Below are 27,350 nucleotides of genomic sequence, written 5' to 3' on the forward strand. Positions count from 1 at the left end.
GGATCAGAGTTTGGGGTCAGGTGAGAGTGTGGAGTCAGGTGAGAGTGTCGGGTCAGGTGACAGTGTGGGGTGAAGTGAGAGTTTGGGGCCAGAGTGTGGGATCAGAGTTTGGGGTCAGGTGAGAGTGTGGGGTCAGGTGACAGTGTGGGGTCAGAGTTTGGGGTCAGGTGAGAGTGTGGGGTCAGGTAAACCGTCGAGGGTCCGGGAGAGTCTCATTCAACCTGGGCGAGTGGAGGTGAGAGTGGCGTCTCTTACGTCATCCGGTTCTTCCTTCTTAAACTTTCGGAACTTGTCTGCTTCGGTTTTCAACCTGAAACAGACCGTTCTGATGAGCGAGTATATCGGTGAGTTGCATTGCACCGCCACCCACTCAAACCTACGCGGGGACGCCTACGTGTTAAAGGGGACACCAACATGGAAACCCACTGACCCTAGAGCTATCGGAGCGATCACCAGCAGCATTATCGCCACCACATCACCACATCCAACACCATCACATCCAACACCATTATCACCAGCACAATCGTCGTGTCCTTTACACGTAACCCGATGAGCATCTACCGAGACGTGGCTGAAGTCGCTCTCGGACGGGGGAGCTCTCTGCGGAGCTGGCCGGGGGGGGGGTGGTGGTGGTGGGTGGGGTGGTGGGGGGGGTGGTGGGGGGGGTGGTGGGGGGTGGTGGTGGGGGGGGTGGTGGGGGGGGTGGTGGTGGTGGTGGGGGGGTTGGGGGAGGGTGGTGTGGGGGGGGGTGGGAGGCTCGGCTCACCTCTTTCAGCTCCTTCGTCGAGCTCCTTCACGCGGGCCTCCACCCTGGCCTTGGCCTGGCGTGCACTCTCCAGCTCCCCGCGCAGCACCTCGTGCTCGCTCGCCAGGTCATCCACCTTGGCGATCAGGTCGTTCTTCACGATGTTCAGCGCGTTCCTGATTGGGGGGGTGGAGGGGGGGCAAATGAAGTCACGGCTCTGCTCTCAGGCTCTGGTTCAAGTCAGCCGACTCGCAGCCACACGTCACTGGAGCCGGCTCTCAGGGTGGCGATCCCAACCGTGCTTAGAACTTGTGCGAGCCCGAGCCGAGCCACAGCTGAGCCGCTTTCTTGGGCGTCTTTGGAAGCTCCGGAGCGGCTCAAGCCTGAGCCCAGCCACGTTGGGGGCCGAGCCAGGACTCAGAATATGGTCATAAAGGATCACTGTGCTCATTGCCAATACCGTCTTGCCTAGATCTCATCCTGAAGATGCTTCACATAGCCTCAGGCGAAACACTGCGTATCTAATTGTGAAATTTGGTTGTGTGAATCGCTCTTCAACTTATCGGAAGTGAGCTGAAACGATAATAATCTGCGTTGTTAAACGCTCGTACACCACGTGACAATTTTATTGGGTTGGCTGTGTCAGTTGGTGGACATAAAGTTGGCCAGATCATTAACGTGGCCTCACCCAAAATCAATTATGAATCATGATCAATATCATCATACCCCTGTGTATGTACATGCACATACATGTGCGTCGGTTTGTCATTCCAATGCTGGATGACTGCCTCCCAAGGCTGCGCAGGAAACGAGGGTCATCTTGAACATACTTCACCACACTGGTCAGTGCGGGTTTTGCGAACATGGGGGAAGTACAGAGCAAGTGGAATTTTCTGAGCTTCCCTCTGCTGCCCACAGCGCCGATAGCATCCGACCTGTGCGTGGCACGGTGGTCGCTCCCGTCCAAGCCACGAAACAGGCTCAACTCTGCTTAGTTTCCGAGGTCTCGTGAGATTGGGAGCATGCCGGCTGAGTTGGTCAACTCACAGAATGGTGTTTATTATTATTATTATTACTATTCGAGCTTACAGGTCGGCTATAAATCCACGTTATTCTTTTTAGAGCGGTGCTCTTCACTACAAGGCCCGCAGGCCACTGGCCACTCCTGGTGGCCCTTAGTGCCGCCCCCGACAATCCACAAAAGTGAAACAACCCCCGATCATCATAATCATCATTGTGCTGTCAAACCCCCAATGGTTTCAAGTGTGTGGTGACCCTCACACTGATGCTGTCTTATCGGCGAAAGTGCCCCCTCCTCTGAAAATGTAGTAAAGAGCGCTGTTTGAGCGTAGGCCACAAGCCTGCTAAAAGCTTGATCGGTGACGGTAGCAGGCCTTACTTGGTCTCCATGAGCTGCGTGTTTTCCAGGATGAGATTCTCGACTTCACGGCCCATTCCTGCGGTTGACGCGAAAAGAGCAACCGGTCACGTGGGACGACGCAGCAGCAGCAACAACGGCACGACGCAGCAGCAGCAACGGGGTCGGGGGTTTTACTGTCAACCCAACGGCGGCGCGACTACTCCACGCGCAAGGTTTGACGAACCCCAAGGGGGACTCGGTGACCCCTTCTCGAGTGGGGCACAACAAAGACGATGTTGAATCAAACACGGGGAACACCAAAATAAATCTAGATTACTTCGTCAACAACACTGACTTGCAGAGGGCCACCAAACAAAGGTGCACTGCCCTAGCGTGCAGCACGCTGCCAGAAGGGTCTTCTAAAAGACGGCTTTGTTGACAGCCATCGGGGGTGGCAAATCTCAACCAATCCGCTGTTACTACACGGAATTGCCGCGATGTATTTATTTTATTTGTTTAAGATACGATACGTTTTTAAACGTAACGATGTGATGATTATCGCGATATCGGTTTCCTCATCACGTTGTAATTGTTCTTTGAATTTTTATCGTTGTTTTATTTTCTATTATCTACTTCCAGATTACTTTAACAAATGATTCAACTTGAAAAATTATTCAACTTGAGTTCACTCCACATAAGCCTTACAATCATTGCAATGTGCAGTGTTGCAATGCGTAAGGCCCATGACACACACGCTGAATGAAATGCCATGGGAACATTGTCATAATTGGCATAGCATCAACAACCACAATTTGTAAATTGAATGTGTAATCGTTACTTATCTACGACTTCAATTCACGTTTGTTAATTCGCAACAAAAATTTGCCGGGATATTTAACACTCAAATGAATAGAACGGTAATCGGGATATGACAATAATTTACAAAAGTGCACTCACGATTATGATGCACCTTTATATCGCATGATATATATCGTAGTACCAATGATATTATACCGTAGTATCGCTATATATTGTAGTATCGATGGAAACTGTAGTATCGCCAGAGTGCGCCACCACGCACGTGTTACACTGCACTTGACCTCATGCTAAGCTTATGTGCAAAATCAGACGCTCTGTTATTCAATAAATGTAAACTATCATAATGCTGGTGTGAATGGCTATGTGCCATTAATCTTGTTCGCGATCTGTACGTTCACAAAATGCAAAGTGACATAGCCGTGAGTAAAAACAAGCAAGGTTGACAGCAGCCTTACCATAAAAGTTATCGCGCGCTAAGGTCCCGCATCAGGGGCGAGGGCGGGAATCACAAAGAAAGTTTAGAAAAGTCAGGAATCCGTGAAAAGTCATAAACGCACAGCGAGAGAAACAGACTCGTACGGCAAAACAGGAGACTCGGATGCAAATGGAAGGTGCGCCAGCCCGACAAACATGCACACGGAAGCACGTTCACGCGGAGGCGACAGTCGTCAAGATCCGAACCCGGTGACCACGTGCGATACCCAACCTACAGCTCGGTGCGCGATCCCTGTGGACCGGCGCAGTGTCTAACAACGCACAGCCGGTCAACGCTGCGGCGTAGAACAAACTGAGTCACGGCTGGAAGCACAAGCTGAAAGCGAAGGATGGTATAATACAAATGATTATGACGATGCAAAGTTCTCGGGCGCTAGCCACGTGCAGCAAGCCCGTTACACAGGACGCAGCATCACGCCGTTGCCGCGTCGGTTTTCACGGCTGCGCTGCACGGCTCTCCCGCGTGCTCTCGGGCCGTTACTCCAACTCTCGCTCGGCACGACGTTTCGCTCCGCGTGCCGGCAGCTTCTTCGGGAACCGAATTCCCGATGGCTATTCCCCGAGGAAGCTCCCGGCGCGGCGGAGTTCCATGGCGGATGTCGTGACGGACAACACGATGAGCGACGCGGGAGAGCTCCACAGCGGAGAGCGCCCAACGTGGGGCAGCACGCAGCTCACGGGAGGAGCACCCACGTCTCGGTTTAATAAAATAAAGTGACAGCCCGCATTGGTTCGCACGGGAGAAACCACAGCTTCGTTAGCAACTATAGCAAACCCGACCGGCGCATATCTTCTACCGCCCAATCACGCTACGTCCACGCCCAGGGCGCGACTTGCGTACAGTCGCAACTCCCACTTTGAATGGACGTTCACACGTCTGACCTTTTTTCCGTAACGTCCGCACACGCCTCTGCCTCTAGAGCGAGTCGGATGTGCGACGTTCTACCGTATTGCCAATAATTCGCCCTCTCGTTGTCACGGCCCCGGGACGCGTGGATTTACTGGGCGAACGTGTCCCCGCGTGTACGCCGCTCGCTGTAGACTTGGCACAGGCGAACTACGCGCACGCCGACACGAGTCCCTGCCGGACAAAGGCCGCCCCTGTGCAAGCGGGGGCGCTGCCCACATGCACGCCCGCGCCACGCAAGAGGCCATTCCTCCCCACAGATAACTCCGCAGGGGGGAACTCAAGGAGGCGTGGTAAAGCGGGAATGGCATTGGAGAGAAATAAACTGGGAAGAGATACACACCGGAAAACTCTCCTATGAGTCAAGGACATTCCGATGGAGCAGCAGGAGGGACAGAGGAGAGAAGGCACTTCGGTAAGGATAATTAATGCGGGGCAGAGCCAGGCCGGTGCGCAACAGGGGAAATCGAATTCTGCGGAAGCCACTCGATTCACACACGGCGCAATTGCAACACAGTGCATCGGCGGCGGTGACAGCGGCCGGTGTCCGAGTAGACGTCAGGTTGTCTAAAGCGCGCAGGCAGACGCTCACGTCTACGCATTTATACGAATACCGTCATCTCAAACTAAAAGTCCTTTTTTTGTTTTCAAGAAGTTGGAGCTTCCTTGCATTTCCACCCAGTCTGGAGGCTGGACAATGCGTCTGGTATGGCTTCATACTTACCATGACGTGTGATAAACATTCACTCATTACGGACATCGACAAATTACTCTGTACTTACTCACAACGTGCATTTGTATTCACACCATGCCCAACCTCTCAAGTACTTCACACACCACAGCTGCAATCACGGACACATTTGGGTGGCCATTAACCAACCCTCACTGCAGCAGGGAAAGTGTTATTATGCCAGACAGAACTTGAGTGCTCAAGACAATTGAGGTATAATCATTAATGATGCTACGTAATGAGCTGGTGAAACGTGACGCTTATAAACAGCCAGGTTCTATCTACGACAGGCCCCAAACAAAAGTTCGTGTCATCTGTACTTATCATTGCACCTTACAGTGGAAGAGTGTGAAATAACACAAGTGAATGCTCAATTGGTCAGATTTCCCTAACGGGCTGGGCGAAATGGGTCACATGGTCATGCACCCGAGTCCTTGGTCGCCCGGGGAACCGCTCGCCTGCCTGTCGTGCCGTGTGCGGAGGGGCGGCGCCGCGCGGAACGTACCGAGAAGGTCCGCCCCCTCGTCCACATCCCCGATGACCTCCGACCCTGCGGTGGAGAGCTCCTTGTAGAGGGAGTCCGTGTTGATTCCGAAGGCCTTGTTCACGATGCCCTGGGTGGGGGTGCTGCGACACAGCGGAGGCGAGACCGCACTCGCTCAGTAAGGATCACCGCCCCTCGCTCGGTAACCATCACCACGCTCACTCGGTAACCATCACCACCCTCGCTCGGTAACCATCACCGCGCTCGCTCGGTAACCATCACCACGCTCACTCGGTAACCATCACCGCCCTCGCTCGGTAACCATCACCGCGCTCGCTCGGTAACCATCACCGCCCTCGCTTGGTAACCATCACCGCCCTCACTCGGTAACCATCACCGCCCTCACTCGGTAACTATCACCGCCCTCGCTCGGTAACCATCACCGCGCTCGCTCGGTAACCATCACCATGCTCACTCGGTAACCATCACTGCGCTCAAGCGCTCTCAAGTGAGCCGCGCGCCGCCCTCGCCCCATCAGAGTTCCCCGTGCCAGCGCGGGGCAACGCGCCACTCCCTCCGCGGGCAGTGCCCACACTCACGGTGACTCCACTGCAGACTTGCCACAACGCGGGAACCCATTTTAACAGACCCCTTAGGCACAACCGGGGCTTGAACGCAAAACCTTGCGATCACGAGCGCACGGCTCACCCCGACTGCGCCAAACCGGACGCAGCAACAATTGATATTTAGCTTCGTGGCCTTGTAGCGGAAACGGTGAAAGTTGACGGTGACCGACGTCTCGCGCGCGTCGTCAACGCAGAGAGAGCAGTTGCTGCCGAGTCACCTGGTGCCGCCAAAGCCGTCGAGGGGAGCCTCCGGCACCATGTCCAGCTCTGGGGTGGAGTCGATGATGTCCTGGATCTCCGACCACTCGTCACTGCTCTCCATCCCTGCGTTCGCACGCACGCACGCGAGTCTAGTATCTCGAGTGTGTTCTGTTTCAGCAGGCGAGAACTCAAGAAGAGTGCAGGATGTTTGTCCGATTTGCAAGCGTGACCTGGGTCATCGAAACGACCCGATAAATGTCATGAAAACGAAGTACAACATCAAAGCAATGAGATATCAGAGTCAAAGACCACCATGGCACAGATGGAATTAAAACACGGTACACAAGCATTAATCGCCATCAAATTAAATATATTTTCTGTAACGAAATTGGGCGTGGACAAATTACTTTTAAAAACCATTAATTTTGTTTGTCAGCAAACCGAGGGAGGCCTGTTTAAAAATAAGCAACGGTTTGACAATTTGGTACGTCGGGTTGGAGATTACATCCAGCATCATCAGCTGTTCACAAAGTTGAACTCTTGCGTGGCAGGAAAATCATGGAAGTGATGTCCAATTTAGGATTAATGTGAAACTATTACATTTTTTCATATCCGAGCTGGATTTTCGGATTTTAGATTCATAACAAAAATTGGCAAAACATTCATCCAACACACCTAATGTGGTCAAGGTGGTCATGATAAAAAATTGACGTATATAAATCACCAGTGATCGCCATTCGCCATGGCGATGGAGCGTTGGGCAGTCGAGACGTTGGCACGTTTTCTGCCCAAAGACCCGACCAACACGGAAACGTTCGGCAACAAACACGAACCGCGGTGCTCATCTACGTGGACGAACGAACGGCTCTCCACCCTCCCCCACTTTGGGCGCTCACCTATGGACACGTTCTTGGTCTCCTGCGAGGCCTGCACCTCCGTGTGCCTGCTCCCGAGCCTCCGCCCGCCGGCGCGCGCCGCCGCCGCCAGACCGGCGGCCGTGTCGCCGCCGGCCGGGGAGAGGACGTCGGACGGCAGCGAGGAGGACGGCGTTGCAGACTTGGTACCGCCCGTGCTCGGCGTGGCAGCCACCGACGATTGGCTTGAGTTGGACAGCTCGTCCTGCGTGGTGGTGCGGTGGTGCCGGCGGGGGGGGCGAGTGGACGGAGGGGACACACACACACGCGGCGTTAGAGACGGGAGACGTCGCGTGGCGTGCGTGTGCGTTATTGCCAATCAAAATACATGAATAGAAAACAAACAAAAATTTTCAGGAGTACAGAATTGTGGGAATGAACTACAGCTGAGACAATTAGAAGATGAATTTAAATTATTGAGTAAAATTTTAAGAGTACTTAAATTCATGCTTGCTTAGTACCGCTCCTTTAAAAATGGAGGAAAACCTCCTACAAGCCAAGTGCAGTGTGATGCAGCTGATGATATCACCAAATCCTGCCCATCACCTCTCATCCAGCGGCACAAGAGGGAATTCCAATGGGGGGAACTTTTCAATTCCATGAGAATCATTTAACACTGAAACCAATACTATCGTTAACATTGGGAAATCTGGAAACACAATCAGCAACGGACATTTAGTGTGTTCGGACTTCAAGGCAATGTGAAAGGTACATCAAGTAAAACGTGCAGAGAGTTAAAAACGGACCGCGTTTAGTCATTTCGGAAGAATTGTCAACACATTTAGGGATTAAATCAGCACAGGTTAGGATCTTGTGCAGACACGGACCTCTTGCAATGTGACAATTTAAAAAGAGATTCATAAAAGTGACGTGATTGCTGGTTACTTGGTTATTGGAGACACATGACATCGCACAACGGAGATGAGAAACTCGCAGCTCAAACCGAGCGTTGGACCAGGTGAAAAGCGATATTTTAACTCTTAACGATTACTTGATTAATTGTTGTCATGTACATATGATTGTTGATTATGCCAAATGTTTGATTTGAACAATTACATGGGCACGCACCAATTTCATGCTCCAGGGTCTTTAACGTGCCCTCTGCAGCACACGGTACAATTTGGTAAATTTCAAAAGCGTTTATTTATTCTTCCGCAGCGGCCCAAGTCAGAGCCGTCCTCTTCATGCGAACCGATTCAAGAGGCAATCGCTGGCTGCGGCCTGCAGATGCGATCGACGTCTGCGGCCTCTCCACGCGGCACACTCAGATCAGCTGATCCAACATACGCGAATGTTGCCCATCTCCACCGCGCACGCACGCACACACGCATTAATAACAGACGTCCGTGATGGTCGTGGCAGAAATCGAGCAGATGGCCCCCAGGTGCTATTGGTCAAGCGAGCAATCAGAATCAGAAGCGACGCAGCAGACGCCACGAAGATCGGCACGCGTGCGCACAGGCGAGAGGGGTCCGTCTACCTTGGTTCCTTCCGCGGCCTCTTCTGCAACAGAAGCTAATTTACTATGGGCACTCGTGTGGGCCTCCTCCGGCATATTGTCCCCTCCCTCCAGACAGACATCACCGGGTTGACAACACGCGACAACGATTGATGAACCCGGCACGCGAGTACGAATTCAGTCACGGCAATGTAGCAGAAGCATCGTTGCACAAACTTTGAAAAATAAAGAGCACATTCGGTCCTAACAGGGCTTGTCGGTACCACACAGGGCGACAAACGCCAACGATGATTTTCCTTTACGCATTCTATCTCGCAATGACAAATATGCACGATAGCAAGCTCACCATGGTAGCTTTTTATCATAAGAAAAATATAATAAGGATACCCATGGTGTGCTTGACAGGGAACATCGTTTTGGGGCAATAAAAACACCAACGGGTTGAATGTAACATCTGTGGAATACGAGAATGAGTAGGAAGTGCGTCATACAAAACAGACATTGTCACCCTAACACGGCCCCATGTGTACCAGGGCCTCTGTGATGGGAGCGGAGCTCCGGGCTACCTTGATGCTGGCGTTGGCGATCACCTGCACCGAGCGGCCCGACTCGGGGCAGGGCCGCTCCCAGCTCTCGTTGCCCGGAGTGTCGCCCTCGCACGGCGGATCGGCGCACACGCCTGCCTCCGCCTCGACTGCCCCGAACGGGAAGAGGCTCAGCGAGGCGGGCCGCTCCTTCCTGGAGTGGGAGGCATGAAGCAGGCTGTGAGTGCCACGCACGGTACCCCTCCCCCCCCACCCCACCACGCCACAGTCTTCACCGACACTTTAACTCGGTTGGGAGTACACACGCGCCCGCTAATTTCCTAACGGGCGATTTTACTCTGCGCCCTTACACGAGAGACTACTTCTGGGGGTTTTGCTCCTTCCCTCTGGACAGACGGCACCTGGCTAACTTAGCCGGACAAATGACCTTCATCTACGCACCGCCCGGCGCCAGCCACAGAGCCCGGCGGTACAGGAACGGGCCCCTTCGCAGCTCGTGATCGAGCGAGATCCTCCCTCCCACCCGCCAAGCCACTGGCACGCCGCGGCACGCTAGGCGCTATGCGGGATTCTCGTTCGGTCTCGAACCCAGAGGAGGTCGCACTGTTTGTGGGTGCGTACTCGGCTTCAGAGCACAGCCTGGGTTCGTCGCAGTTTTCTCCACGACGAAGCTCGGTGTGAACAACGAACTGCGTTGAATAATTAAGAGGATGAGTGCCTATCCAGCTGCAATAGACAAATTACCAAATGGGCCGTGCGGGGGGTGGTTTCTGCACAGACGTGCGCCAGGGAAGCATACGCGTGCCCAATGGCGCACGCCGCTGGAGGAGAGTTCTCGCTAGGCGCGAGACGCGGTTTCACCTGGACAGGCATCAACGAGAGTGAACTATTCGTTTCACGATGCCTGGGCTCATTGGTAGGTTAACGGCCCCCATCACGGTTCACGAGTTCTTGGACAAGCGAACGGCTCGAATCACTTTTCAAGCTTAAATGTGAAACCTTCCGCGTTCGGATTCCCAGACCCGCCTCTGGATGTGTGCCAACGTTCTTAGTTTAAACAGGCGCGGCGCATCTGCCGGGGACGATCAGATAGAAGCAATCAAGCCGAATGACACAGAAGCAGACACGCACAAGCCACGTGAAACGCGAAATTCAAAGGTCACCAGTGAGTCAACAGGCCCTGCGCAAGGCTATATTTGTCCTCTCTGATGTGAACACGTTCTTTACTTTATTTAATTTATCTATCTGATGTACCCTGCCTGTGAGATATGCCAAATATACAATTCACTGACAATATTTCAACCGAAGTATGTAATTTCCAGAGCCATGGATGTATTCTAAATTGGCTTGTCATATTTAACCTAATTTATGCTACGTAAATGGAATTACATTAAACTGTCCAAGTGATAACACCACAGAACATTTAGAATCGGCGTGGTGCTGAGCCACGTTGTGCCCACAGGGACCGCTGCCACTGGGGGTGCCCCCTTTAGAAAAAAGCGTTGAGATGAGATACTATTTAAAAGGGCATCGGAGGGCGTGATATCAGAAACAAATCATGATTCACTATCTATTATTATGCAACTCGTGCAATTAGCGAGATTAATATTCTACTGTCGTTGTCTTGTAATCCAAGGTAACACTGCGGCCCGACCAGCTGCAGGGCCTTCCGCCTTCTCTGCGCACAATCCCACTCGCAGCACTGCGCCCTCCAGCGCCGCTGCTCGCTCCGTGACCTTTGAAGCCCTGGGCCCCCGCGTGCTCGCCGATGGATCCGTGCGTCCAGACACCCAAGCAATCACAGTTGGACAAGGATAATTTTAGTATTCGGAAATCCAGCCACTGGCAATCATCGTAGACCAGAGAGTGCACCACACGTGAGAGCAGTGAATGGTGAATTCGACAGCAAGGCTCGGTACAGAGTGAGAGAGACACACACAGAGAGAGCGTGGCCGCGATGTGAAGCGATACACGACCCGGCCCGGGTTTTCCAGAGCACCGGCGTCTGGCGATTCCACACAGAGGTCACGCCCAACACGAGCCCCTCTGGGAAACCCCGACTGCGTCAAGACTTGCGTGACGCACCAAAGGGCTAGAAGCTAAACGTGGTAACAGCACCAAGCCCATTACAGCACGATTGGCCAGAACTGCGGACAGCGATCGGTGAATGCTGAACTGTTGGTGGTTTCCTAGAAGTTGTGTAAACCTTCGGAGGGGCCGAGTCCGTGACTTGTTCCGCTACCGACCTTTGGAACTACGCCAGCTCAAGTCCCATCGGGCACAGTGGAATCTTTTAAATCAAATGCACAAACACATTTGTTTGCATTCGCTTATCCTTTGACCGGGGTTGATTGGCCGATGGTTTTTAATATTGTCTGAGTATTTATTGTAAAGCTTCCTGGTGTGGTCTGCATGAAGAGCTCTGTGTGCGAAAGCGACGCTTATCGAATTATAGCAGGAAGGCGGGAACAGCTGCCCCTCTTCCGCCCCTAACCTTGTGGACATGGGGGGGCAAGGAAGTTGCCGTGGCCCCCTCAATTAGCTCCATGGGCCCCGCTGACTCCTTGACATGGACCCCACCGCCTGATTTCTTTATCGATAACAAGAAGCCGGGCTAAGTTGCATTTTTTTAAATGAATGACATTATTCATAAAAATTCTACATACCTGTTTAGTGGAATACACTTTAAAGAGTTTAATACATTGCAGAGAGACAGCAGGATTGAGGCAAGTATTTTGTACTGCCTCGCAGTGCTCTGTTCGATGCCCTCGGTTAATCAATTCGTGACCTGCGATGCCCTCGCTTCTCAGATTCACCGCTGCACCAGCTGCCGGGCGGAAATTACTTTCTGTGGAATGCCTCGAGCTCTTGGAGCAAACGCAGCACCCGAGAGGGGATGGGAACGACTCGCTGATGGGAACGACTCGCCGATGATTCGAGCCGAGTGGCCGCAGAATCTGGATCCGTACGCCGTGTCCGGTGTGCGGTGACATGGCCGAACTGTGCAGAGGTTCACAATTCAAGCCTAGCGGCTGCCCTGGTTAAGAATAAAAAAAATAAAAAAACGCGCCGTCTGCAGGAGGCCATGTCTGCAAGCGGCATAGTACAAACGTGAAAAGGTTTATCCGCAAATTACCGGTAGACGATTCCCATCTGTGCAACACTGCACCCTACTAATAGCCTCTGTGCTATAAGGGGCGCAAGTACCAAATGTGCATTATTATGTTGCGTGTCATACATCCTAGGTGCTGTAATGGACTTGTGGAAGAGCACGAACACACACACACACACACACAGAGGATTCAATGAGTCTGGCTCGCTTCGTGCGATGAGCCGGTCCTATTCATGTTTTTAGGATTTATTTTACAGTGTGTGTATCACACGTGGCCAACGCTAATTAAAGAGCAAGCCAAAATAAATCACCCACCCGTTTCATTAACACCAATGAAACACCCTGTTGACACGATCAATGTGAGAACCAGGACCGGACCATTTTTTTTGACTAATGGAAGTGGCATTTAAATCATTCCTTGTACGCAGCGTGTACAACTACAGCGGTAGCAGCAGCAGTGACAACAGAAACCAACCCATGAAGAGCGCGGTTAGTGAGGGGGCGGTTTGAAGAATTCCCTCCCCGCATCCACGCACCCAATGGTACAACCCGCCAGCAACGTCTCCAAGCCTGCACAGTCATTCCCAATCCAAGTGACGATGCCCCACCACCAACCAAGGCCCAATACATGTCCAGCAGTGAAGGCGGCGGGGGTAGGAGGGGGATGTTGCATTGGGCTTGGCTACATTTGCTGTGGGATGTACCATTAGGGATGCAATAGCGGGGTGCGGCGAGGCAAATTCTGACCACCACCACCCCTGCGGAGGATTATGGCGAACCCACGGCACACTGCAGCAGCGGCGGTGGCGGCGATTGGCACAACACTCCCGACACAGCGGCACTGTACCCACCGCTGGTCCCCGCCGCCCGGCTGCACCTCGGGGCCAACGAGCCCCTTTTGCTCCTTCCTTAACGGCGTACACACAGCCACACAACAACGCATCATGCTCCGTCACACACAGGGGGGGGCCGGGGGGGGGGGGCGAGCGAGCACCGCTAGTCCCCCCCCGTACCGCAGCAGAGTGGTGGGGGCTGTGCCCACAAGTGGAGGGAGTTACCGCGCGGGGAAGAGGAGGGTCAGCGCGATGATCGCACGTAGCGCGATGATCGCACGTAGCGCGTGAGCAATCGGAACGTTTATTTTAATACTATCAGGTAAGGGCCCACTGAGCTGCAATATAGCTCGTTTTGAGAAGTAACCCGGCTATCACATGCGACAGCTCAACGAATTGGCTTATCATCATGTGGCCATTGAGAGCAGTAGCCATATACTCTAAATGCGTGATGCTCATTCTAAATGTGGAGGGAAAAACCAGAAGAACCTGAGAAAAATGCAAGCGACCGCAAAGAAACTCCAAATATACAGCAACAGGCGTCAGGGGTCGGGATCGAACCCACGAACTCCTGCATACCGGGCGAGGCAGTTAACATCTCGTAGCCACCGTGGCACCCCGAGGTGGGCCCTTTATGAAAACATTGCCGCCCGAGAAAGCGGTGGCCCGCTGCCATCGGCTAGAAGAAACACGCGAGCGACTTCATCAGGGGGCTCGCGAGCGGTGGCTCTGCCACAACCAACCATTGCCGAGTGTTCGTTGGCGTCCACTTGTTGTTCTCCGACAGCATTTTACACGTTACTCTACGGTCCATACCAGGGGTCTCCAACCAGAATAACAAGAGCGGGTATTATTTTCCGCCGAATTCGGCACAAAAATCAACATTTCAAAGAGCCCCGATGCGTGTGACTGCACACACACACAACGTCACGAAGCGGTCCGCAGAGAGCCACACGCGGCACCGGAGCTGCAGGTTGCCCACCGCTGCTCTCGACCACAGTGCCCCTGTCACGCTCATCTCTCACGCGGCTCCCGCCACGTGCGCCAGCAAGCGAGGGAGCGCTGGCGACACCTGGGGCGTCACGGCGCAGCACGTGGTGGCCACGTGCGCCTGTTGGTGTTTTCGCCCCCTCAGGAGCGGTGGGTATCCTCTGGTTAGGCCCGAGTGGGTTTTAACGCAATAAACAAAGATCCCCCGAGTAGCCTAAAGAGACTACTGGGGCAAGTGCTGTTAGTGAGCACCTATGAAGGCCGTAACGGCACACGAGGGGGGTGGGTGGCCAGCACCACGCCCGGCCGCCTTTGTCTCCCCGGTGGCGATGTTTACACACGTCGCACCAAGTACCCAGGACCGATTTGAAGAATCGTCAGCGGTGTTGGTCGTGTGTGGGAATCGAACTCGGGTAGCCGGGCTCGTGGCGCAGCGTAGCGCTAACCGCTGCGCCACCGCTCCCAGGCAGATTCACCCCCTCCATCGTCTCGCAGTCCGCTGCTCTGGGACTCTGCGCATCGCTAAAGGAGCACTCGAAATGTTACGTTACTTCATTACGTTACTTCATTGGCACAGATCTCAAGTGCGCAATGGCCACCCACGCTCTCTCGAGCGCGATCCGAGAAACACATCATCATCACCAGGCTGCTGGTGATGATGATGATGATGATCACCATCAACAGTCACGGTCTTACCACTGCTGGATGAAGGCCTCCTCATTTTGTGTCTTCATGCAGTATCAGCTAAAGCGGTTCCAACTGTGGCAATGGTTTTGATCATTTCTCTATCGTCTTTATGAAGGCTTTGGTGAGAGCCCGCCCCCCTTTAAAATCGCCTACAAACGCCAGGCATGGTTGCAACACCTTTTACAAATCCACATTGTTAAGTTAAAAGGACACCGCGATGATAGGCGATCGCCAACTAAGCCTTCAGTTGGCCACAGCGCCAAACGAACAAATGCAACCCAGACGGGTCGAGCGCGATTGGAAAGAAGCCTGCGCTCAGGTGGTCGTCTCGACGCGGGCTTTAAAAGCAGCGTTACGTAACAGTTCTTTCACCGATGATTTAAACGCGCGCCGAGACCAACAACCGCGGTCCCAAAGGGGCAGGGCGCACGTACGAGGGCGCCTGACAGGGTCGTCTCGCCAGACACGACGCAGGTTCCCACCACACGTGGAGAGCCGTGGTGGTAACCGTGGATCCCTGTGGAAGTGGGTGTGTGCGCGTGCATGTGCGTGCGCGTGTGTGCATGTGCGCGTGTGTGTGTGTGTGTGCGTGCGATGGCACACGCACACACCCAAGCGAGGCCTCCCTTGAAACCAATCTATACAGTGCGGCACGGCCACACGAGCGCTGACAAATGCTCAACAGCCTTTGCTCAGCGCACAACACCTGGAAACATTCACCGTGCGTCGTCACTCGTGTGATTTCCGTCGGTGCCGACAACATCTTATCGATTCATATCGTCATCATTATTATTTGTTTTTTCACGAGCGCTTTCGTAGCGCTGCCGTCATGCGCTTGAACCGGTCTGCGTTTCACCAACAGGGCTCTCACCGTGCAACAAAACAAAGTGAACTTTAAACTTGGGAAAGGGATTCATTCATTAATTCACGTGGGTCCGAGCGTGAGTGCGAGCGGTGGTGGGTCTATGAGAGCGTGGCGCAGCGCGAAGGACACGGCCGAGGGATGTGAGCGCAGAGGCAAGACGGCCAAGCCATACCGTACCTGCTTCTCCAGTGGAAGCGGCTGTGCGCAGGTAAGCAAGCGTGGCGGCAGGGCGAACACACAAGGGGGGGAAACGCAGTAAGCGAGGAAGGCAAAGCAGCAGATTCAATGTTCGTATTGAAAAGGTTTTTTCCTTCCTTTGTACGTTTACTTTCAAAGAGTGCATCTGTGTGCCAGACGGACGAGCGAAATGGAAATAGATGAAACGGTGTCGCCCCTCCCCCCCTCCCCCGAGAGGCCGAGGCTTTGGTGGCCTGAGAGGCTGTGGGTTAGCAGATACTGCCACCCCGCTAAAATGTAGTCGTTAGCTAATCAAACCTTTAACTGACGAGACAGAGTAATAGCGCAGGCCGGAAAACCGTACGTTCTAAGCACGTGGTATTTGTGCATTATACAATAAGCATCTTGAAGAAGTGCATTGTGGTCCTATTGCCTTTTGATGATGACCTAAGACAAAGGGACCACAATGCACTTCTTCAGGAAATGCCGATTGCTTTATTACAAATTTGTGTATGTTCAAAACTCATGATTTTCAGCCCCCAGACGGAGCGCAAGAAACCGCCTGTCACTCCGCAGACGGCGTCACCAACGAGAGTAAAAACGGAGCTCTTTTAAGGTGCGGCTAATTGCTTGTGAGGACCATCAACCCCCTGGGTTTCGTAAAATAATTTTAAGGAAGAAACAGACACCGTTTGCTGAACTACAGGGAGGGTCGGACGATTGGTTTAAAATTAAACTCCGCGTGAGAACTTCCGCGTGACTTTCTAGCCATGAGAGGGCTTCGGGACGGAGTTGGTGCAGCAGTTGTGCTGTTCCTCCTCCGTTGGAGTGCAGACTGCGTTGGTTTACAATCTGGCCCACAGATCGGGGTAAGTGGCCACAATCGCACCGTGTGACTTGCAGCGCCACTGAGATGTAATTATTAACATCACGGGGTTTTTGCCCCCGCCCCCACCCCCCACGGTAAAAGACCGGGAAGGGAATACCGCTGTTCAGCAGCACAGCAGGGGGCAATCGTCCTGTTCGTGGCGAAAACCAACGTGGCGATGGAGCGGTTTCACGGAGGGGAAGGGGGGAAAAAAGGGGAAGGAAAATGATGAAAGGGCATGGCAGGGCCGAACTACAAAGGAAGAAAAAAAAAAGCCAGACATGGCGTAGAAATAAAACTCACTGAAGCAGAGCGTCAGCAGTCTTTACAGGGGGCAGGGGATCGAGCGTGAGGTTGTACGAAGCGGGGTGGATTGCGTGTGAGCGCTGGCTCTATACACGATGCGAATAATCCGCACGTTAACGTGGCTGCGAGCGTGGACACAGCGCGGCTGTTTTGCAAAGGCAATGCGCGCTAATGAAATGACAGAGAGCTTATGCACTGCCCCTTCATGAGATACATGAGATACATGCATTTTACAACTCCGCCCAATTTAGTCACGCACGCCCCGTGTTTGTGTTTGTGTGCAACGTGTAGGCGTATACAGACCAGCATGCATTATCAAAACGAAACAGGTCGAGTCCAGATATACATTTCCAACTGCAATCTGCGGAAGTCGTATTCGAAAATGGCCGTCGCATTGAGGCAGGAACACAAACACACACACGTTTGTACGTTAGGTAATGAAATGTGCCAGTTAGTAGTAATTGTCAAAGCGGGCTGGTGCTGCGCATACGTTTTACGAGAAGTCTGGGAGCCGTCGGGCTGACCGGCGTTTGCCTGCTGAGCTTTGGTCCGCTCCATGTGCTCCATGTACGTCTGAATCATCTGAAAAGCACGGCGACAAAACACAGCGTGCGCTCGACACACACGCACGCAGTGCTAGCCAGGTACGGGCCCCACTTGGCAATGTTTTCAACAGACATCTTGCCCGGGTTTCTTCAAAAATTATAACATTCACATGGAGATGTTTTACCATACAATTCTCCTTTATACAGCACCGTAAAGATATTGTAGAAACTCGTGGGACAAGAAATACGGGGGGGGGGGGGGGGGGGATTTCGACAATTAACATATACTGTACCCGTACAAAAATATTGCTTAAAAGCGAAGTCAAGTCATAGACAGAGATGAAGAGGAAGGTCTTGAACAGGGGGCAGGAAGTTGGTCGCACAGATGGCTTGGAGAGACGGCGTTCCAGGCTACCCGAGGATAGCAGAGAACCTTCACCGCTTGGCCGTGCGCCCGTACCTCTGTGTGCCTCTGGTGCAGCATGTTGTATTCCCGCTTCATCTCCGCCTCCCTCTCGTCGTGCCTCGTAACTGCAACGGGGTACGGACGTGCGTACGCGCTGTTACCTTCACGCTCTCGGCCGTGGGCGTTCGCGCTGAGCCAGGCAGCAGCATCGTCGTTTACGGACTGCGGCGGCACCCTGGGACCGCCGCTAAGCTTGTTTACTTAGCGGACACGGCCAGTGACGGTGCGCGTCGCCGTCCGTCTTGCGCCACGGCTACGGTTTGGGGAGCCATGGTGGCTGGGAAATGTTAACCACCTCGCCTGGTATGCAGCAGGAGGTCGTGGGTTCAATCCAAACCCTGATGCCTGCTGTATATTTTAAAGTTTGTATGTCCTGCCCCCGCGGTTGTGTAGATTTTTCCCCGGGTCCTCTATTTTCTCTCTCCACATTTAAAATCAACGTGCGCTTATAGAGTATTTGGTTGCTATAAATTTCCACGTGATACGCCACTTTGTTGAGAAGTCATTTGTGATAGCCAGGTCACTTCTGAAAAAGAGCTGCAAATCTCAGTGGGCCTTACCTGGTAAAATAAAAAAAAACACTCTTTGGTTCTTTCGGTAAAGTCACGTAGGTATAAAATAAAATAAATCACGATGTTTCAATCGCAACACTAGCAATCACCATCAGGTGGGAAACCACAGCAAGAAACATTTTTTGCTGAAGTGGGAGAGAGATGCCGTGGTAAGAGGTTATATAGGTGAGAAAGGGGGTAGGGGGAGAGAGAGGGGGGGTGTGGGGTAGGGGGAGGGGAGCGCTGCGTGGAACGCTAGGAGAGGGACGTGAAGCTGGACGGGGGGGAATTGGGCGGGGTTGGAAGTGGGAAGCCGAGAGAGCTGGGGATGCATGGGGTAAGTTTTTGTTTAAAATCACACGCTGTTGCAGGCCTTCCTGCCACACTCGACGCGCTGAACGACGTCGGCAGCACCAACGACGCTGCACTCCTCAAGGCTCGCGCGAGAATCGAGTCGGCTGCCGACATCCGCGGCAGTTCTACGCGGTGTCCAGCGACACACGGGCGGACATGCCGCGCTCCGCTACGGTCGTCTATGCGGTGACTGACTGGCCGAAATGACCACAATACAAGTCTGCACCAGATGTTAAGGGGTGCTTTGCCAAATCATGTACAACGCTTCAAATATATTATTTTTACTACACTTGATCAATAAGTAAAGCTTCACCGAGTCTCACCGAGTTTTCAGGAGGGTCCTGCCAACCTTTCGCAGGAGCGTTGGGCCATGTTGCCGCTGTGTACGTGATCACCAATTGAGTAACTCAGTTCAATGTATTTGGTCAATACCAGTTACATATATATATTTAGCAATGGGAGGAAACAGGAGAAGTGAGGAAAACTATGCGGAACAGGGCGAGAACCTGCAAACTCCACACACAGAAAGATGCACGATTCGCGAATCGAACCCAGGTCCTTCTTGCCGTGAGGCGCGGGTGTTACCATGGGCACCACCCTGCCGCCCAAATATTAAAAATACCCCGCTCCTATTAAAAATTAACCAGGCGCGCGTGCGCCTGTGTGCAGCACACCGCAAACGAACCGGCGCGCTTTACTCTCTCACTCGGCAATCAATGGAGCAGATACGATGCACGTCTTGCCGTGCAAGCAAATCGGTCAAGAATAACTCCGCTTGCAAAAAAATAGAAATGATTTGCCGATGCTGCCGCATTAGGTGCACAAGCACAAAGAACAAAAACAATTCAACACATTGGTCAACGGCACTGTGGCGTTGAAGGGAATCGCGTACATAACCGGTGATGTTACGTGGCGCGTACATTGGCAAAATTGACCCCGCAGGTTACTCAATTACGAGTAATCTGCCTGTTATGTCACCCATTAGACGTTTTCCTGAACTCTTACTTTGGTCACAGTAGTTTTTTACTTTCAGCTCCAGCTGCCTGGACTGAAGCTCCAAGCCCTCCACCTTCATCTGCAGGTCCTTCTTCTCTTGCTCCAGGACATCTTCAAACTCGATGTATTTCTGCACGCACAGCGATAGCAAGGCACGCGCTCCCATCACACGTTCACATGCTCCCATCACGTGTTCCCATCACACGTTCACACGTTCCCATCACGCGTTCACACGTTCCCATCACGCGTTCACACGTTCCCCCATCATATGTTCACACATTCCCATCACGCGTTCACATGCTCCCATCACGTGTTCCCATCACATGTTCACATGTTCCCATCACACATTCCCCCATCACGCGTTTACACGTTCCCATCACGCGTTCACATGCTCCCATCACGTGTTCCCATCACATGTTCACACGTTCCCATCACACGTTCCTATCACGCGTTCACACGTTCCCATCACACGTTCACACGTTCCCATCACGCGTTCACATGCTCCCATCACGTGTTCCCATCACATGTTCACATGTTCCCATCACACGTTCCCCCATCACGCGTTTACACGTTCCCATCACGCGTTCACATGCTCCCATCACGTGTTCCCATCACATGTTCACATGTTCCCATCACACGTTCCCCCATCACGCGTTTACACGTTCCCATCACGCGTTCACATGCTCCCATCACGTGTTCCCATCACATGTTCACATGTTCCCATCACACGTTCCCCCATCACGCGTTTACACATTCCCATCACGCGTTCACATGCTCCCATCACGTGTTCATACATTCCCAACACACATTCCCATCACATGTTCCGAGATTCCCATCACACGTTCCCACGTTCCCACGTTCCCACGTTCCCATTACGCGTTCCCACGGTCCCATCACGCGTTCCCACGTCCCCATCACATGTTCCCATCACGAATTCCCACATTCTCACCACATGTTCCCACGTTCCCATCACGCGCTCCTACGTTCCGATCACACTTTCCCAACACGGGTTCCCAACACGCGTTCCCACGTTCCCATCACGCGCTCCCATCACCCTGTATGGAAGTAGTCTCTTCCAGCTTCTGGCTACCCTTTGAGTGTCAATGCCAAACTCCATGTGATAATAATGACTTCGTACATTTCGTATTCGCACCCTTGTTCTTATATTGCAGGGCTATCATGAAGGAAGGCAGCTATGTTTCAGAGACATAGTCTGTAATAGTCTCACAGTAGGGGGTGATATTGCTTTGTGCAATCCCAATTGAGTAACTTGTGGTTACATTTCCGAATTTGCCAAATTTGTACGATGATGTCGGCAGGCTATGGCACTCTTCAAATAATGTAAGGGGATCATTCATTATCCACTGTGAAGCAGACGCTGTGTAATATTTTACGGTTAATGCACCCGCAATAATAACCAGGGCAGCCTGCAGAATCCGCACCGCGAGCCTCTGCAACAGGTGGCGAACACGTGACCGCTGGGGCCACGTCACCGCGCAAATTCACAAACTGCGGTCCGTGATGCCTTTCAAAAATAAAGATAAAACCTCCCTGGTGCAGATGTGGCCACGAACGATTCGTCCACCGAGGCAACAGACGATTGAAGTAAATGTTCTCAGCCGCAAACCAACGTCAACGTTTTACAAAACCCGATAAACGTCACCACGGGATCCCTTCAACAGGAGTCTCGTGCCCTCCACCTGTCTGCCCGTGACGGTGACCACCGCGATAAACAAAGACCAGATTCTACTTCAGAACATGTGTCCCATAGCCTCCCTAAGACAGGATCGATTTCACTTAATATTTAATACAATTGCAAGCTAGGCGGAAAAGAGGTTCCCTCAGTCGGGCCAAGCCCCTATCTCCTTGCTAGTGAGCCTCACACATGCATTATTGCTCTCCCATCTCAATAACACCAGTATATAGATTCCTGTGGTGTTTTTTTTGTAACTTAGTTTGGAATTGTGTGAAGATCAGTCTAAAAATAATCTACTTGTGCTGCAGGGAATTTATTATTTGGCTTCAATTTGCATTTGTACAGTATTTTAGATTTCTCATGTGACACGGCAGTTTTTTGTTGTTGTTTCATGAAAAACTAAGACGAGGTTTTACCCTTGCTGGCAATAAAACAGGCGGTGTTACGATGTTCAAACACCAAATAGAAACATTTTGCAAGGAATCAAGTCTGCACTAACCACACGTACTTGTGGTGAACATGCAAACAAACATGCTCTGATTGATACTGGCAAAAAGTTGCCATTTTGTTGTTGTTGCTGTTCAGATAGCGGTTCACGCTGTTGCTGAGCTTTGTTGATTTGCTTTTTGTGATATTTGACGACCAAGGTCACTCGTTCCTCTTGCAAATTGAGACTCAATGTCTCACCTGGTTAAAATAAACACTTGAAACGTTGCACTCCAAAAATAATGAGAAATAACATTCCGCAACATTACAGAATGTCTCGGAGCGCAGTTTTATTTAGCCTAGGAGACCTCCTGATGGCAGGAGGTGGTGGCAATACACGTGTCCTGTAATTCAGCACTGTGCAGGCGAGGGTTGTTGGATCGAACAAATGTTGCGAAACTCCCTTCCCATGGACTCATCTCCATCTGTTCCATCTGCATTGGATAGAGGGTTGCCCACTCGCATGTGCGGGTCTTCTCCAGGCACTCTGGATTCCTCCCACATTCAACCACGAATTAACTGACCGCTAACACCGTAACATATATACATATAAAGGACCGCAGAGCTCGGGGGTGAATTTGGCACCGGCTCACAGCCTGGCTGCTGCTGCCGCCTTCCTGCTGGTCTGTGCTTCCTCCTTCCTCGTGCCTCCGAGTGCGGCTGCACGTTACAGTAGGGGCGATTATCTATTTACTACTATCATTACCACCACTGCACGTCCACCATCGGCACAATCACGTTGGGTCGTTTACCGAAGAGCGAATGCAAGGCGTGCGCACACGTACACACAGAAAGCGGAACGATTCTTCACATTTATTGGTGGAAATTTATGCTTACACACACTCACGATACGTGAATTTGCACACCGCCTGTAACAATCCAATATTCATGATGTCCGATAATTATGTAGGGATGTTTACGTTCAAAGCGATGCTGCCGTGGTATCGCGGTTGGCGCGCGCCGCCACTTGCAAAAATATAGGTCATCAATTCCATCTCCCGGCGTGGCAGTTAAAACAATGCGCAAGTTTCCCAAATCTCCTGCCTCACCGAGCAGTATGAATGGCTTCACCACAGTTAGTCAATGGGCAGGTCGCCCTGTGGTGGGGTAAACTGTGAGTACTCCCACCTGTTCTGCGATGTCAGGCCTGTAGTGAAAGAGTAGGCCAAATACCCTATGGAGGAGGCCTCAACTAGAGCTCCCTCTGGTGGAGGCCCCTTCAGCCAGCAGTGGTGTGATAAAGAAATTGCGGGGCTGCGCCTTGAACCTTTAAAATTATACAATGAAGAAAACATAAAAAAACATGCCCCAATTCAGAAAACTGGACAAGGGAAACAAAAAATTACCGATTCTTGAATAACCTCGTGAACCCGAATCGTGACAATAAATCGAATTGCCAAGGGCATGAATAAATTACAGACATCCCGGATACGCTGCCTTAGGCGTCGGGCATGGAATGAGTCATCTCCCTCTGCAATCCGTTGACGTATCAAGACGTTGAGCCCACACTTCTATTCAACAATTGATTCTCTATGCTTTCCTTGGACAGTGCCTGGCATAGAGTGGCGATCGAGTGGTGAAGTGCACTGCGCGCCGAGCTCGGCGCTCCGAGCTCGGCGATCCGAGTTCAATTCCCGGCCACAGAAAACATCGGTGGCGAGTGATATCAGAGCTGGCCCTTGGCCCACGCCCTGCCCTCAACAAACTGAGAGCAGGAAGCGATCACAGGGCTGATGCAATGAGAGTTGCGCTTCATCACAGCCAAAGAGGGGGCAGAGAAAAAAGTTTTGTGACCTTTTCCATTGAGCACAAAACGAACACAGCAACGATGTGTTGCAGCAGAGTCAACGGGCTCGTTGTTCTGTAGCCCCGGCCTGCAATGAACACGTGAATTCCCGAGGGCCAAAACGATTGTGCTGCCGCCTGCCATCCCTCTGTGTGGGGACGTGCGGACATGACCCTGCGCCACACAGAAGCAGCGGGTGTCGTAACGAAATCACCCGGCCAGGTGACTCAACGGGAGAGCGAGCGGCTCACGACCAGTGTTGGTAAAAAACTTCGCACGACTGTATGGGGAAGGCCACAGTGGTTGTTCTGTGAAGAGACTCGTTCTCGCCACAGGAATGCAGAATTTCCACCACTGGCTCAGGTCTATAAACGCGAGTCCTCATGCAATTGTTTTTTACAAGTCGCTTGGAAAGATGCCGCGTACCCTTAAATTCAGATCCTGCGTGTCGACTAAAAGCGGACGCCTGACAAATGGATAAACACTGCCACCGAGAGAAAACTTGCTGCGGCTAAAAGAAGCCGCCCTATATAAAGACTCTACGTGGAAATAAACAAGGCAGCCGTACGGAACGAAGCTGTACGATGCAGAAGTGAAACACCCCGTTCATTAACGGCTGCTTCGCACGTGGGTCATGTTTTCACGGTGGGCACGACAATACGGGGATGATGCCGTGGTGTAAGGGTCGGCACATCGGACTTTGCAATCCAAAGGTCGCCCGTTTGATCTTCCGGCACAGCGGTTGAAACAATGGGGCAAGTTTCTTCAAGTGCACCTCCCCGTTCTGCCTCGGCAGTATAACTGGGTACACCGCGGCGAGTCGGCCGGCAGGTCGTGTGCGGTGGGATAAAGCGTGGGCACTCCCACCTCTTGCAATATGTGTTGCCATCGTGGAAGAGTAGGCCAAATGCCTTCCAGGGCAGGCTCTCTAGAGGTCCATCGAGTGGAGGCCCCTTTGCCAGCAGAGGCGTGAGCACAGCAATTGCAGGGCTGCGCCTTTAACTTTCACCTTCACCTGATGTGGTTAAAGAAGGTTTTAAAGGCTGTCAAAGTATGGAGAGTTGGGTGGACAGTGGCACCGAAGAATAAGACGGGTTAAAAAGTGATCGCACATCTTGCCTTGGAGCCCTCCCCGTGGTGACGGCTGTCACATGACACACGTCTCGTGACAAATATTTTGCAGAAAAAAACCGCCAGCCACCAGGGACGGCAGTCCGTGCCAAGAGTGGCACGCGCGACTCTCACCAACCCCCCCGCTTCACACGTCCCGTTTGCCGTAGCCGATGCTTGCGAGAATATTGCACATTCTGAGGCTGGTATATTTAAAACACAGTTAAAGAAAAGGTCTCGTGCGTACACACACACATAGATAGATAATACGATTGTGTACAACCATTTGTCAAGGCACTGCTGGATGAAGGCCTCCCCCGTGCGACGTCAGTCGTAGCCGTTGCTTTACTTCACCACTCCGGTCATATGTGGGCTGTAGATGTTGTGGGTTTACTCTCCAACACACCGGTGTGCTGAACTAGTAACGAATTGCCACATTTTTGTTGACGTGACGACCCGTACTTATTGTCTGCGTCAGACGGAGGCGGGTTTAACGACACATTTAAAAATACGCAAACTAACCCGAAAAACCTCTTCTATGGACAAATGTGGTCTGCTTAAGCGTAAGGGGGGAGGGGATTGGGCTGGGAATCGAACTTGGATTGCCAGGCTCGGTGCGATGCGCTCGTGCTCCCCAAACACAAACCCATTTTGCCTCAAACTCGGCTGCACTGCCGTGGTGGGGAATAAAAGTACTTTGCTTTCTTGTGCAGAATAAAAGTTTGTGGATCGATGGCTCAGGCTGTGGAGCGTGGACTGCGACTGGACTGCGTGCAAATGAGGCCGAACCTTTCCAACAAGCCTGCGTCAGGTGCTGCCATCGATCGATCAATTTGCCTTTGCAAACCAATGAGAAAAAAAAGATCGTCATTAACTTAATTAGCAAAGACAACACGACTGGCATGCGTTTGTGTGTGTCTGTACCGGAAATATACAGTGGCACTTCGTGTTTTGAATCGCAAATTAGGTAAGAGATGAGCAAAGCTGATGGGAAGTTGCATCAGATTGCTTAATTGCGATGCTCGCGATACATTGTGTCGGTCTGTACCCTCCTGGGACCCATCACGTATCTTCAGAATAACGACAAAACCTCTCCACCAATCTATATAAATACATATTTCCACACAGCATGACCGCACCAATATTGTCATGAGCATGATTGGAAAGTCATCTTTTTTTGTTGCAAAAGCACTTTATGAAAAATGAATGACGTGATTCCGTGCGCGTTTGCCCGCGCGCGCACTTTTCATTTGGCCGTTTGAATCGCCGAACGCAACGGAGGCTTCCCCCCCCCCGACCCCCCCGCCCCCCCCGGTGGCCGGGTTTGCCCTTCAGGAATCACCGACGCACCCCCACCCCCCCGACGCGGCGCTGCCGGCACCACGCTGTTGGGATGAGAATTGCGGCGGCAGCAACGGCCGAGGAGGAGCGGTGAACCCTGGGAATCTCCTCCACGGCGCGTCACGTGACCGGCGCACTCCTCTGCCGATGTGCCGGGGACGTGGTTCGTGCGTGCAAAGGTTAAAATTCTCGAAGCCGGTCCCATGCAATGTTAATGTGGCCGGACGTGGGGATTATTCCCCCATTTTGTCTCAAACTACCCATTACTGCGAGGGTAATGATTATTAATATTGGCTTTTATTTGATAGTTCTTCATTTTATTAATATTGAGTGTCGGTATCAATATTGTTATTATTATCAGCGTTTACTGTATTTCGATAGGATGTTTTTTTCTACTTGTGTGTAGTATTTTTTTATGAACTGTGCTTTGGGATATCTCGGCAGGAAAGGCCCCTTATAAAATAAAGATTATTATTACCATGTCAGGGTCTTGGTGATTTCTTTTAAGCATCCAATGTGGATGCTCAGCCCTAAACGTGTTCAAGTGCAGACCTCCAGGTGAACGGCACCGACACCGTACAGGTAAAGCGCAGCCCTCTCCCAAAACGTCTGGGCCAGTGTGGAAGAGTAGGCCAAAACATCATCTAGACAGACGGGCGCTCTAGAGCTCCCCCTAGCAAAAACCCTTCCGTCAGCAGTGACGTGAGTGAGCTACTGCGGGGCTGCGCTTTTAACTGCCTACAGCGCCGCGAGGTAGAAACCGTTCCGTAGAAAAGGGGCAATCACGAGTTAAAATGTGCCAAAGATGACTGTCGTTCTCTAAAACTGAGACCGCGTCACGGCCAGGTGAGTAATCCGAGGTCGTATAACGCAGTTAGGGATGACAATTATAATCT

The 27,350-nt window shown here is 52.1% G+C and overlaps 1 protein-coding gene across 1 annotated transcript in view; it reads right to left on the reverse strand.

Annotated features, from left to right (window-relative positions):
• LOC133340976 (C-Jun-amino-terminal kinase-interacting protein 3-like) overlaps positions 1-27,350 on the reverse strand; it is a 57,415-nt gene that overhangs the window by 20,932 nt on the left and 9,133 nt on the right. The window contains 14 exon segments of the mRNA XM_061549534.1: positions 256-310; positions 763-921; positions 2,145-2,202; positions 3,380-3,397; positions 5,562-5,683; positions 6,385-6,490; positions 7,264-7,486; positions 8,762-8,848; positions 9,307-9,478; positions 13,249-13,305; positions 15,950-15,970; positions 17,614-17,705; positions 18,129-18,199; positions 20,045-20,165. Coding sequence (XP_061405518.1) covers positions 256-310; positions 763-921; positions 2,145-2,202; positions 3,380-3,397; positions 5,562-5,683; positions 6,385-6,490; positions 7,264-7,486; positions 8,762-8,848; positions 9,307-9,478; positions 13,249-13,305; positions 15,950-15,970; positions 17,614-17,705; positions 18,129-18,199; positions 20,045-20,165 — 1,362 coding nt within the window.

Source organism: Lethenteron reissneri, chromosome 10 (assembly GCF_015708825.2).
Source record: "Lethenteron reissneri isolate LAM-NWPU_2019-01 chromosome 10, ASM1570882v1, whole genome shotgun sequence".
Taxonomy (NCBI): Eukaryota; Metazoa; Chordata; class Hyperoartia; order Petromyzontiformes; family Petromyzontidae; genus Lethenteron; species Lethenteron reissneri.